At 42.4% G+C, this 13,908-nt stretch overlaps 1 protein-coding gene across 2 annotated transcripts in view; it reads right to left on the bottom strand.

Moving 5' to 3' along the window:
• Positions 1–13,908, bottom strand: part of SLC10A7 (solute carrier family 10 member 7) — a 194,127-nt gene that overhangs the window by 166,135 nt on the left and 14,084 nt on the right. Inside the window, exon 4 of one of the 2 annotated variants that reach the window (XM_037058439.1) lies at positions 10,163–10,238. In XM_037058439.1, the coding sequence (XP_036914334.1) occupies positions 10,163–10,238 (76 nt within the window). Of the gene's footprint in view, positions 1–10,162; positions 10,239–13,908 lie in introns of those variants that run through there. The other variant, XM_037058440.1, reaches the window with a different exon arrangement.

Genomic DNA, 13,908 nt, shown 5'->3' with positions numbered 1-13,908 from the left:
ATACGAAATCTCTGCGCTCTATTGCTAGCACATATCTCCAATTAGGCTCCGAGACATTTTTACAGCTTTTATGCCCAGTTTATATTACTGGGTGTTAAAGAATGTGCGGCGGCACTTAGCAGCGAAGCCAGCTAATCATGCTCTTGGTAACAATGGTTTATGATGGTATCGCCAGGAAAGCGGGAACGGGGCTGGCGCACGACTTTGTTGTTACATGATGATGTTGAACAGAAACAGAAACAAGTGGCGAGGCCACCCAAAATCTGTTGTTCTGTCTTTTAATATTCTCATCCAGAGGCTAAGCCAGCAAGAGTTACAATGAGATTTTTCACACATCCTTTGGAATAAAGACAGCTCAAAGCTCTTAGAGACTTTAGGACGAAGGCTAATTCAAAAGAGCAAAGGAATTATATTTTCCAAATTTTTATGTGTGTGAACAATGTAAAATTGGAAGCAAACAGGTAAAGGATAGCAAGAATTTTTAATTAGCTTTTTCATTATAATACCAATGTGAAAAGAAAGCAGTAAGTATTAATAAGGTACAGACTTCCCAACACTGGGATTTATTCTGAATTTATTTTCAGACCAGGAACATGTCATCCAAAAATCTCCACTTTGGCCCAGTTAAAAGTTGAAATAATACTATCAGAAAAGTAAAGATTGGAGCTTCCAGAGCAGCTCTGTGTACACAGAGGCCATGTACACACAGGTCTGTAAGTTTAACTTAGAACCACAGTGCCCACTTATTTCACGGTAGCAGATTACACACTGGAGAGCATATCTATTTTGGATAGGAAAAACAGCATAGAGATTTCAGTCATGCACAGGAGTCCCTGTTCATATTTCTTGTATGGTATGTGCATTTCTCCAAACCACACACACACACACAAAAACAGCAAAAAAGAAATACACTCACTAAAATTTAAGGTTATTCCAACAAAAGGGTTAATTGGAGAAACAAATGTTCTCAGACTGTTAATAATGGGAACGACACATACTATGTGCCCATAAGTAACTCGCAGGTAGCTTTGATCTCCAGCCCCACGCGGTTTCTGTTGCCTACCAGAGCCTGGCCTCTGGGACGCTCTTGGAGCCAGACATCTGGCTACTTTGTTGTTTTAGACTAATCTCCTCCCAGGAGAGCTCGAGAAATGACACCAGGCAAGGAGGGTCCTGGCAAGGGAAAAAACATTACGGTATCAGCAGATTTCTCTTCCAGGGGACAAGAGTACCAAAATTGTCTTCAAATTTCTGCAGGGCTCTGAGGAGCTCTTCTGTTCTGTGGTTTTACTCCAGGATAATTTAAATGGAATGTGGATATTGTATCTTTAAGGCCCATCAATCATCTTTAAAAATTCACTGAATGTTAATCAGAGAATATTACAATGTGTAGGAGAAAGTTGCGGGGAAAAATACAAATCAGATTAATGCTTCACCCATCTGTTAGGGCTGGGTGGTGGCTGATAAAACAAAGATTTTACATGTTAGCTGAAGGGTGACACCGAAATCCTGAGATGAGGTCGGAGAGCTGCAACCCAGTTGCGTGCCTCCCATTACGCCGGCTCCTGTGCTGCTGCTGCTGCTGCTGCTGCTGTTCACTGGGTTTTCGTTTTGTTTTATTTTTTTTTGTTTCGGTTTTTTTGTTTGAAAGAATCTTAGCTACCAATTGGCCAAAAAGGTTTTATTAACATGTGCTTCTGCCAAGTGCCTCTGAGGAAACCAAGTGGGATCAAAGAAAAGTGACATAAGCTTTAAAACACACAGTTATGGTCAGGACAAAATATTATTTTTGAAGTGTCAAAGATCATAAATATATTTCCCAAGGCAACAAACACATCAACATCTTAATACCTTTTTAGAGACTATTGTTCAACCCCCCAAATCTATACATCCCAAGAAGAAAATAATTTACCTTTCATTACGCAAATAGAACATAAACCAAGTGGGTATCTGCGTCATCTGTGAAGTTTAATATGTCATCCTAAAATCACACTTTATCTATTTCTAATACAATAATATATTAAACCAAAGGGTACAGTGCAATATAATACTTACACTCTTACACAGGATAGAAAACTCACCAAATCGCTAAAACACCTAACGCAGTCACCTCACACCTACTGTTAAAAGGAAGTCTCCGTGTTACGTTTCAGTTGCTTCCACAACATTAAAAACACACGACAACAGAGTGACTTCTACCTCGTACTCTATTTCATGGGTTCACGCTCCCAGCACCCAATTTTATCACAGCGCCATATGCTCTGTGAACACCCCTTATAACTTCCACCGAAGATAAAAGCTGTCCGAGCAAGAAAGGCAATCTCAAGCAATCGTAATTCATTTATGGTTATATAATTTCCCAAGTAAAGCATTTCTCAACAAAAAAATTATGTTACAGAAATAAGCCAGTCTCAAAAAGACAAATAGTGCATGCTGTCATTTATATGAGGTTTGTTGAGTAGATCAATTCTCAGAGACAGAAAATAAGACAGTTGGTTGCTGGGGGGTGGGAGGGAGAATGGAGAGCTGTTACCGAACAGGTCAGGAGTTCCACTCAGGGAAGGCAGGGTTCTGCAGATGGACGGTGGTGCTGACTACACCACAGTGGAATATATCTAATGCCACTACACTGAAGAGCAAGCTACAAGTGCTCAACATACATCTTTAGGTGAATGAATGAAGTGAGTGAATGAGTACGCTTAGAAGATCAAATCCTTAAGAACGCAATGATAATGACTCAGAAAGGCAGGTGCCTGCATCGGTGACAAACCTCTGCAGTGATGCTGATGCCGATGCTTGCTCAGGGTACTTCCTCACAATTTACAAGGGCTCCTGAACATTTTCCCATGAGATCCTTGCATGCATTTCTATGAAACAAGGATGCAAACAAGTATGGTTCCTTCGATGAGGAAACCAGCCTCAGAGAGGTGCAGGTGTTACCTAGTGATCACTCAGACTACCAGGTGAGCAGTCGTACAAGTAGACATGAAATACCTGCTCTGACTCTTACGCAAGTGTATTCTTTGCTAAAGGTCAGGCAGCCTAGCAGCAACGGTGCCACAGTGTCATAAGCTGGCATTGTTTAAATACTTCTCATCCAGGATGAGGGCTGGTCCTTACGTCCGTGACAGAGTGGGACCCACAGGTAGGAGTCGAATGGATCCAATCACAGAGAGAAGACGGACTCAGAAAGAGAAGTCTGGCCATGCTGGACACAGGGTTTCAGACTGAGTCCCTGGAAGACATGCCCCCTGGGGTGGGGAAGCAGCCAGACAAGAGGAGGAGTGACAAGAGAGGTGGCAGGAAAATTGGGAGAAGAGAGTTAGGGGAGCAAAGCGACACAGGAGGGGAGCAGCCACAGTGTCAAAGGCAACAGTTGGGTCCCGGAGGATGAGAACTGAGAACCAGCTGCTGGATTTGGAAACGGAAATCACAGCCAAGCATGAGGAAGACTCTCCTGGTTAAAGTGGTAGAAATGGGAGGCAATGTGAGAGGCATTAGAAGGGATTAAATGTAAGNCGGACTCGGAAAGAGAAGTCTGGCCATGCTGGACACAAGGTTTCAGACTGAGTCCCTGGAAGACACGCCCCCTGGGGTGGGGAAGCAGCCAGACAAGAGAAGGAGTGACGAGAGAGGTGGCAGGAAAATTGGGAGAAGAGAGTTAGGGGAGCAAAGCGACACAGGAGGGGAGCAGCCACAGTGTCAAAGGCAACAGTTGGGTCCCGGAGGATGAGAACTGAGAACCAGCTGCTGGATTTGGAAACGGAAATCACAGCCAAGCATGAGGAAGACTCTCCTGGTTAAAGTGGTAGAAATGGGAGGCAATGTGAGAGGCATTAGAAGGGATTAAATGTAAGACTTCTAATTAAATTAACACACAAACATCTTGGGAAATCTAGGCATACTTCCCACAGGTTTTGTAGCAGCTTGAAACAAACATGCTCAACTCTTTCTAGTGACCCTAAGAATGCTCAGTTCAGGAGATGAAACTGAAGTTAAAAGGTAGACACCACCTGGCTGGTGTAGCTCAGTGGATTGAGTGCGGGCTTGCGAACCACACAATCACGGTTCGATTCCCAGTCAGGGCACATGCCTGCGTAGCAGGCCAGTTCCCAGCAGGGGACTCAGGAGAGGCAACCATACACTGATATTTCTCTCCTTCTCTCCTTCCCTTCCCCTCTAAAGATAAATAAATAAAATATTTTTAAAAAAAGGTAGACACCAAAGAAGAGAAGGGATAGGCCGCTACTGTTACTTCTGCTCTTTTACCTGTCAAAGACAAAAACAACCTGTTGCCATTTCCCAGACCCCACAGGAGCCTAGCAGGGTTAGGGGTGGGGAGTGCACGTCTGCCAGCCAGCTTGCAAGGGGGATCAACACTGCCAGCTCCTGTCAGCTATGAGATTCCTCCAAGACACCGTTAAATTCCCACTGCAAGCAACAGTGGTAACTGGCCCCATTTCACAGAGGAGAAAGGCAAGGCCCAGAGAGGCCAAGTGACTGCTGAGGCTGAGATGAGTGACTGACAGATCAGCTTTCCATCTCACTTCCACTTCTCTCTCTGTTGGTCAGATCTCCTCTACATGCCTTTATAAATGTTTCAATGAATCTTATCTTCATGCATGGGATTAGCAAGACCAGCTCCCCACTGATAATGCAAAATAACCCTGAAATGTTTCAGGCCTCCCTGATAAGCCAGGAATAGAACTTTTCCTCTCCATTTGGGCTGTGATGATCTTGATCTTTCACCTCTAGCAAAAATCCTCTCATGGCTGTAACTTTCAAGTTAGTAATGAGTGCCTCATTTGCTTTCCAAGCAGATAGGAAACCTTTTTTAAATACACTCACATTGCCATGACCTCCATCCATGGCTCAAAGAGTTCACCACATGCAATAATTTTCTTTGCTCAGGAGGCACTTCTTAATTTGTGTCTGAAGAGATTTGGGCCCTAACCCCCTTGATGAAATTAACACACACACACACCATACTCTTTTAACTGGTTACCCTTCCACTCTACCTGAAATCAAACCTTTCCCTAACACGTATTTGGAATTCTGCACGACCATCACTGGGTTCTAAAAGTAAAATCTAATCAAAATGCCAGCGGCATGAGTTTACATTGAGAGAAGTCCACGGTCCCACCCTCAGCCAGGCAAGAGGGCGGCCAGGGCCGACGGGGAGCACGCCCAGTCTGGACCCAGACACAGCAGCCCTGGCTGGCCCACACTGCCGAGCGGGGCTGAGCTCACGTGAGGTGCATTTCTGGCTTTTTCTGCACCAAGGGAAAATGATAATTTGACAACATGAGCCAACAGAAAGCCATTCCACTGTTTTGCACAGTTTTATGGGGTTTATAATGTGAAATAGAGATTTTTAGTAGTACAGTGTCACACCAAGTGCAGGCTTCGAGATGGCAGGCCCCAGAACTTCTCTCCTGGTTATTCTCTCCAGTAGGAAATGGTGTCTGCACACAGTGGGCCTCAACTGCTGGGTGAGCATCACACTACATTTCGACAGCTGCACGGTGGGCAGAGTGCTGTTTATTGCTGTGCTTTGAACTGTCTATGTGCATTCTACACACCTCTTGGACATCTGTCTTCTCAGATGCCCAATATTATTAATATAATAATCCCTATTATATTAATCCTTATTCCATTACTAATTAGTCCCCTTATGCACCCTCCCCCAGCAATCGCCACACTGCTGTCCATGTCCATGAGTCCTTTTTCCTTTTTGCTAATCCCTCCCCCCGACCACCCCACCCCACCCCACAACCCATAGCTGGCGTCTGCTCTCCATCTACGAGTCTGTCTCCATTTTGCTTGTTCATTCAGTCTCCCTTGCACACCTAAATGACACGCTGGCCTTCACACTGAGTTCCTTCTGCAGCTAAAACTTCCTATAAATTCTAGTTGGCTCCCTGAAATAAAAATACCTACATTATAAAAACAAAAATTGTTTTATAACTTTAACAAAAGGTAATAAGGCTATTTCTCACCAAAGTACAAGCTGTGGGTTTAAAGGATGCAATAACTTTCCATCCGTGACAAAACCTTTTGGTAACCAAAAACTTTATGGAAAAAGCCTTTAAAATGACAGGCATATTAGTAACAGAGGAAATTTCTTCCTATGTTACATAACAGCTTTGCAAAATAAAACTAATAGAATCATTTCAAATAACACTATTATATCTGCATATAACCCCCAAATTATTAAGCACAAATACGCTACATGACCCCAGATGTCTTTGTATACCTGAGGGCATACACTAAATGTATATATACGTTAACGATGTATATATAAGTATATGAGGGCATAAACTAATGTTTAGAAGTTCAGTAACACAAGTCTGGAAGAAAAAAACATTCCTTACATGTCATTAATACTGCGAAGAACAGTCAGTTCACAAGGACACAGAAGTGCACCCCAGCAGTTTTTCTACCGTGTCGAAACCCACATGGGTGCAGAGCCGCCGCCTGCTGCATGGACAGCAGAATCTCAGAGAAGCAGACGCAAAACTTCCACCCAGCGGCACAGGACACTGGGTGCAGCTTTTGGGTCTTTCCATTTACATGAGCCAATAAACTGACTCTCCGTCTGTAGACTAATCTTCTCTTAAATTTACTTCAACAAACGCTCATATGCAGTTCCCTTATAACATTACTTTAGAAAAGACTAAACTTAGAATTATCTAATATTTTTCCTTGTAGATAATTTTCTTCCATATGCTGGCATAAGTATAAAACAGCCTTCATTTCACAGCAGAGGATATGACCAAACTGGATTTTGCAAGTGTCGTTTCTGAAGCTCAATTTTCGGTATTCATGACAAACTGAATCTTACTGCCCAGTGCTTGATAGTGCTGAAGACACAGCATATAAACAGAAGCCCCAAGCGCACCCCTTCCACCCTTCTACGGGCATCTACGTGCACACACTCGGCCTGCCCTCCCGTTATCATGAATGCACAATTCAAGTCCTACCGAAGCTCATACAACCCAACAGCACTCTCTCCCACTTGCCCAGATAAATTACTCCAGCACTCCCTCCCATAAATCAACAGCTCCCCCACCACTGTACAATTCCCATCACAACAGAAGCATGCAGTCATTTCTGCACTAAAAAAAAATCTTGACCCCACACTCCCTTCTAAATATATCCCCATTTCTCTATTCCCTTTTACCACAAAGGACCTCAAAACAGATGTCTATGCTCTTGTCGCTAACTCTTCTGCTCCTGTTCTTTCGTGAACATACTCCATAAAAGCACTTGCCCCCATACTCTACCAAAACCACTCTGGCCAAGGTTACCAGGAACCTACCTCCACGTAGCCAAATTCAAGGTGAATTCTCAGAATTCATCGTACACAAGTTGTATCCACAGAATTGGATGGGGCTGAGCCCTCGTCGCCCTTCAAACACTTTCATCACTTGGCTTCCAGGATAACGCGCTCTCTGGTTTTTCCTTCCATTTCACTGACTACGTTTTCTATATTGCCTTCTCTGTGACTCCTCATTGTCAGAGGGCCGCAGACCTCAGTCCCTGAACTGCCTCTCTTTTCTATCTGTGCTCTCTCCCCAAGTAATCTCATCCAATCTCGGCTGGAAATGCCAGTCCTGCACTGATGGCTCCCTAATTCATATCTCCAGCTTAGACTTGAGCTTCAACTCTGTATCTAATTGCTTTCCAACATGTCCATTTGGATATGTAATAGGCACTTTAACACAATGAAAACACAAACTCTTGATCTTTAGCCACATGGGTGGCATGACAAGTGTCCTTTAGGGCACATCAATGACAATACGTGGTGAAGCCACACGACTTGTCCTGGCCTTTTTAATGTCATCAGAAGTGTATCACTTCCCGCCTGGTCAATGAAAAGTGTTTGTGACTGCCCAGTCTCTCTCCTTCCTGTTGTGGCAACTGAAAATACTCTGTGCTCCGGCCAAATGGTGCACCTTCAAGACATGGGGCCTCCACTAACAAGGCTTCCTTAGTGATGGCGAAGACCTCCCAATGGACCCACAGGGGACACGTACCACGAGCAAGAAATGAACCCATATGGTCAGCTGTCGAGATTTTGGCATTCTTAGTTATCGCCCGGGCCGATACTCCCAAACCTATTCTCACACGGTACTCGTGTCCCCATCAGCGACTCCTTCCTTTCACCTGCTCAGTCAAAAACCCTGGGGTCATTCCCAACACCTGTTTCTCTCACGCCCCACACCCAATTCGTCAGCATACCCTGTGCCTTCAAAATACATCAGGAAATATATGTCAGTGCCTCCACTACCATCCTGCTCTTCAAAAAGACACTGGTAAGAAATTGGAAAAAACAAGCCATACCCTGGGAGAAAATACTTAAAAAGCATATATCTGACGAAGGAGACTTGTATCCAGAATATATAAAATGTTCAAATCTCATCAACAGGAAAACAAAATACTCAATTTATTATTAAAAAAAAGATTTAATAGACATTTTATCAAAAAAGGACAGCAAATAAGCACATGGAAAGTTTATAATGCTCACCTTTACTAGTCACTGGGACAACCCAATTAAATGAAAGCCACAGAAAGATATCACTACACACATATTAGAATGGCTAAGATTAAAACGACTGACAGAACCAAGAGCTGACAAGATGTGGGCAATGGAACTCTCAGACATCACTGTTTGAAGTGTAGAATGTACAACCACTTTAGAAAATACTTTGGCAATTTCTTTAAAAGTCAAACATGTACTTGTGGTAACAAGGAAAGTGTCCATAATTAATAGAAATGGTTCACTTCTTTATTTGTGATTCTTCCCTTGGTTGAAAGTGCGAAAACATACCTACTAGATGATCCAGCCATTGCACTGCTAAATATTCCCATGAGAACTGAAAGTATGTGTCCACTTATTTGTACATAAATGTTCATGGTCCAAAATTAAAACTGCCCAAATGTCCATCAACAAGTGAATGGATAAACAAGTTGTGGCATATCCACATAAAATAATACAACTCAGCAATAAAAGGGAATTATTGATATACATGATACAGATGAATCTCAAAATAAGTATGTTGAGTAAAAAGAAAAAAAGAGTATACATTGTATAATTTTATTATATAAAAGTCTAAAAGATGCAAACTAGTGCATAGCAACAGAAAACAGACCCGTGGTTGCGGGGAGAAGAGGGGGGCCAGAAGGAGGAGCGGGAGGGATTACCGGGGGTGCAAAGAAACCTTTGAGGATGCTGGACATGCTCACCATTTTCACTGCAGTGATGGTTTCACAGACACAGACATATGTCAAAACATTAAAGTGTTTAAACGTGTGCAGTTAATTGTATGTCAATAATACTTCTATAAACCTGTTGTTAAAAAGGATGTAGCAGGTGATCATGAAATATTTTGGGGATGAATGAAGTGGATGCAAATAAAAAAAGATGCAGAAAAACCAAAATCCTAAGGAAGAATTAAAGTGGGAGCCCCTGACGTCTTCCCTGATTGCCTCTAGTGTGCTTTCCTGAATGAGGGGGGTCTGAGTGGGACGGAGGAGCCAACTACTGCGAAGCGAAGTCCCTCGTGTGAGGCTGGACACCCCTCAACCCAGAAGAGCCCCCATCAGTGCTCCTGAAATGGACAATGCCACCCCAATATACAAGCAGTCTTCCTTGTGCCACAGTCCCCTAGCGGCTGGATCATTTCTTTGAACTTCTCTTAAAAATCTGGCCTTCTCCCTCCTTTCTATAGCATTTTCATAGCCATTAAACTTATACTGGCCCTTTCTCCATGAATTTAATTGAATTTGTTACAACATTTTTTTAAGATCTAAGGAATGGTTGTGGCGGGTATCCTCAGTTCATGGGCGTCCTCAGTGTGCGAGTCTTGGGTGAGAAGATGCTCTCCTTGGATTCCGTGTCCCATCTCCCAGTTCCCCCCGAGGCAGAAAAGGCACCATCCCTACTTCACTCGGCCCCTTGCTCTTCTCTCTGAAATGTCAAATTCTACTCATCATCATCAATTTTAGCATCATCCTAATATATAAATACGCTCACTTCTGTCATAAGCCGCTATGGTTATGCATCTTCTGTGACCTGGCCACTTCGTCATAAAACGGGATATAAAAAGAAAAGCACAGCACCCATTTCTACTGAAATACAGTTAGCCCTATGTCTCACCTCATTTCCACCGACCGCCTTGGTCAGAATCACTGCAGAAGACACAGGGGGAGGCATGCAGCCCACAGTCTGCAAACTGAAAAAGAAGATACAATTATAAATAGTATTTTTAAGTCAGAAACAGTTTTCACTACACTCGTTCCAATATAGCAGAGCTGAGTAAATCAGAATAGACAAGTGATTCTTCCTGCACACGCCCTGTTGAGTACAGACAGTTCTATATGAGGCAACATGGTGCAGAAGATGCTGCAAATGCCTGGGGAAGCTCTCACTGCATTCGCAGGCCTGGGAGATTTTATTTTTTAATTATTTAAGCTTTTATTACATAATTAAAAAACAATCAAGTTATAGTAAGCATAGTCAATGGAAAACAAAACGGTTAATTATTTGGTAAGTGTATATAATTTTTGATCTGAGGTTATTTTCAGGTATTTTTTCTGCACATTTTTTGTAGAAAGTCTTTTGGCAAAAATAAAACTTTAAAACCACTTCCAAAGTTCAAAAATATTGAACAAAACACAAGCTACATTGGCTGATCCCTTTCTATAAAACAGCAATTCTCTAACTTTCATCTCACAAGAGGCATTTTCATGTTGTAACACCATTACAGAAACAGGCGTGACACAATCCTGCACTTCCTAGACTCAGACTGTAATAAATTCTAGTGTCTATGCTAAATTTTGACTTTAATACCCAGACCATGACAAGAAGTCTACCCTCTTGGATCAGGGTAGAAAACACACAGCATGACAAGCACACTAAGCAGTGCACCGCCCCTCGAAGCGCCGAGGATGAAAAGCGCTCCAAGCCCTCGGTGGGCGGCTGGCCGGACCAAAGGAGGACGTGCAGACAGGAAACGGAGGGCACAGAGTGTCTGACTGATAGTTTGAATGTAAGACTACAAACAATTTGCATTCACTTTTGTAATAATGTATTATGTAAACTTTATACAATGGATTTACATTAGCTCTGAAATTAAAAAAATAAAAATAAATTTTAATTCATTTTGACAGAAAAAAATGTAAGAAAACACCTTTGAGGGAATTTCCAGCTCAGTTCAATTCAGTAAGTTCTCCTTTTATGGACTGTTTTCTAGCACCCAAGTGATGCTGACATAGTCTGTCCGATTACGAATTTCCAGTCTCTGAGCCTTCCTCACGATCATCACCATCCTCATCAGTAAATTACTAAACATCTACCATTTGCAGTAGATACTGTTCTAGACACCTGACTCATTTATTCCGTACCAGTATTTAAGATAAGTGCTAAAATTATTATCATTTTACTGAAAAGTGAAATTAAGAAGAAAGTTAAATAACTTGCCTAAACCCACAAAGCTGCCTGCCTAGGGTTCAACTTTTATTCTGAAATCCAGGGTCAATGACCTGCCTTATCACCACCTTCTCTGGGTATTAGAGATACCCCCTAAGTAGAAAAATTAATTTCACTCTTAATGACCTATTTTTGTCAATGGGATAGCATTTTCCTTATGTCCAGTTTGAAACTGGAGTTATGGGTGGTCCCACTCACTCCTCATCAACCAATTGCCATGACAACTTGCCACTGTTTTCCATGACCACTGCCATCATCCCCCTTCAGATGAGTTTCCCCCAAGTCTGGCCACACACAAATGCCTACTGAATGCTCTCTCTACCTCCAGTCTTTCCCTTCAACACAGCAAAGTAAGGGGTATGTGCTCAGAATATATTTATTTCAATGACTTAAACAGGGTCCTCACATAGGAGTCTGCATGTCCTTAAAGTTAACATACTAAGAATATACTCTCAAATCAAGGAGAGGAAGGGGCAAAAGCAAGCTACGAAGCACATTCCCTGATTACCTTAGGCCAAGTTCATGCTCCTTTAAGCTTAATGCCCTGAGGTGAGAAGTGTGTACTCACTTGACTCAGCACGGTGAGAGTGCAAGTCCCCTCTACACCGTCTCCGTACCCAGCACAATGCCAGCAGATCAGTCCTCCTTAAGGACCACTTCTTAGCATGTCATTCTCTCGCTTAGCACCCTTAAGCACTCTCCATCCTCTACAGATTCAGTAGTTCTGCTCTCCTGCAAGTTTGCCTGAATGAAACTTTTTACCTTTTCTCTCACTAACATCTCGTGTGTGAATTCTCTGCTGTAGGCGTACACAACCCTTGCAGAACCTCTTACTCGTTATCCAATGACACCACTGACCTGACATACCATTCGCTGCCCCATTTTGGTTGGTTACTATTTTATATATATGTCCTATATATCTAACTAAATTGGAAATTCCCTGAAATAACGAAAATGAGTTAATATCTTCCTATTTCTTATCGCTCTATATGTGGCAGATACTGAATAACTATTGGTTCTTAATACACATTCTACAGAGGTGAGCAAAAGCATATTTACAGCTACGAGTACATGAAACAGTTTATTCTTATATTCTTATTTATTATTTTATTATTTATTTATATGACAACTATAGACCTACTTTTGCCCACTCCGTACATTTTGTTCTAAAATGATGTCATTGTATTTATGGCGTTTACACTTTCCAGTAAAATTCTATGATCGTCCTCTCAAATTCACTCTGGACAAAATAGCACTCCTGATTTTCCCCCCTTGTCCTAACTTACTTCTCTGCAGCCAAGTAAGGATGTCTCCAGTTACCCAGTGGCTCATAGCCAAAATCCAGAAGGCATCCTCAATTCCTGACTGTCCTCTCTCCCTATCCCATCCATCCATGCACTCTGAGAGCACTGATTTAAAAACCCATCCTTTACACACCGATTTCTCCCTACTGCGCTGCTACACCATACTAGCCTCTGAGCTGGTCTCCTGGCTTTCTCTCAGGCCCTCCACTACCTTTTCTCTGCAGAGTGGCCAAGAGAATCATTTGCAAATATTACTCAGACAACACCACTTTCTCATTTAACTTCCTGTAGCACTCAGAATAAAATCTGACTGCTTTACCGAAGCCTACAATGCCCCGAGTGACTGGCTCCTGCCCTTGCAACTCCAAGTCATATTATTCATCCTCCATTAGCACCAGGCTCCAGCCGCTTTCCTAACCCTAGAACACCCCAGGCCTGTTCCTGCCTGGGAGCCCTTGCACATTCTGCTTTCTTTGCCTGGAACACTCTGCCCCCAGAAGAAACTATTGTAATCACCAGCCCGTGCATCCAACCACTTTCAACCATATCCTGTGTCTCACTTCACATCACTTTGATCATCTAGTTACTTGTTTACTGAAAATCACACCCAGTCTCTTCGATGTACAAAACTAATTGGCTCTTGGCGGATCTTGCTCACTGTTGGTTTTCCAATACTGATCCCTGGCACACAGGTGCTAAAGGAACAACTTGATTGGTATCCCTAACACTATTGCTAAGCAGGCAGTAAAAGTAGGAGTACCTGCATCATCTAAACTGGGAAACTTAGTTTCAAAACTACTAAATGTCTTCCTCAAAGTCAAATAGCCAGTTAGGGACAGGGTCAGCATGTCATCTTCAAGCCATACAGTCAGATTAAAATCGATTCAAATACTCTTTAAAAATCATCATATTCTTTTAATTAACATGGCCACATTTTTAATGGGAGAAAAGATTCTAATGAAAATCTATCATTAACTCAACTGTCCAACCAAACATATAAGAAAAGTAAAAAGTTAAATGCTTGTCCCCGTAAAGATTTGTCCTCCCTATACGTTTTAAAAGCACATTACTCCCAGCCATTATCTGTATACGTTTGGCAAGATACACTTC

The sequence above is a fragment of the Sturnira hondurensis genome, unplaced genomic scaffold (genome assembly GCF_014824575.4).
Source record: "Sturnira hondurensis isolate 20B ecotype Veracruz unplaced genomic scaffold, ASM1482457v3 Scaffold0010128, whole genome shotgun sequence".
Lineage (NCBI taxonomy): Eukaryota > Metazoa > Chordata > Mammalia > Chiroptera > Phyllostomidae > Sturnira > Sturnira hondurensis.
This window is presented reverse-complemented; position numbering and strand designations above follow the sequence as displayed.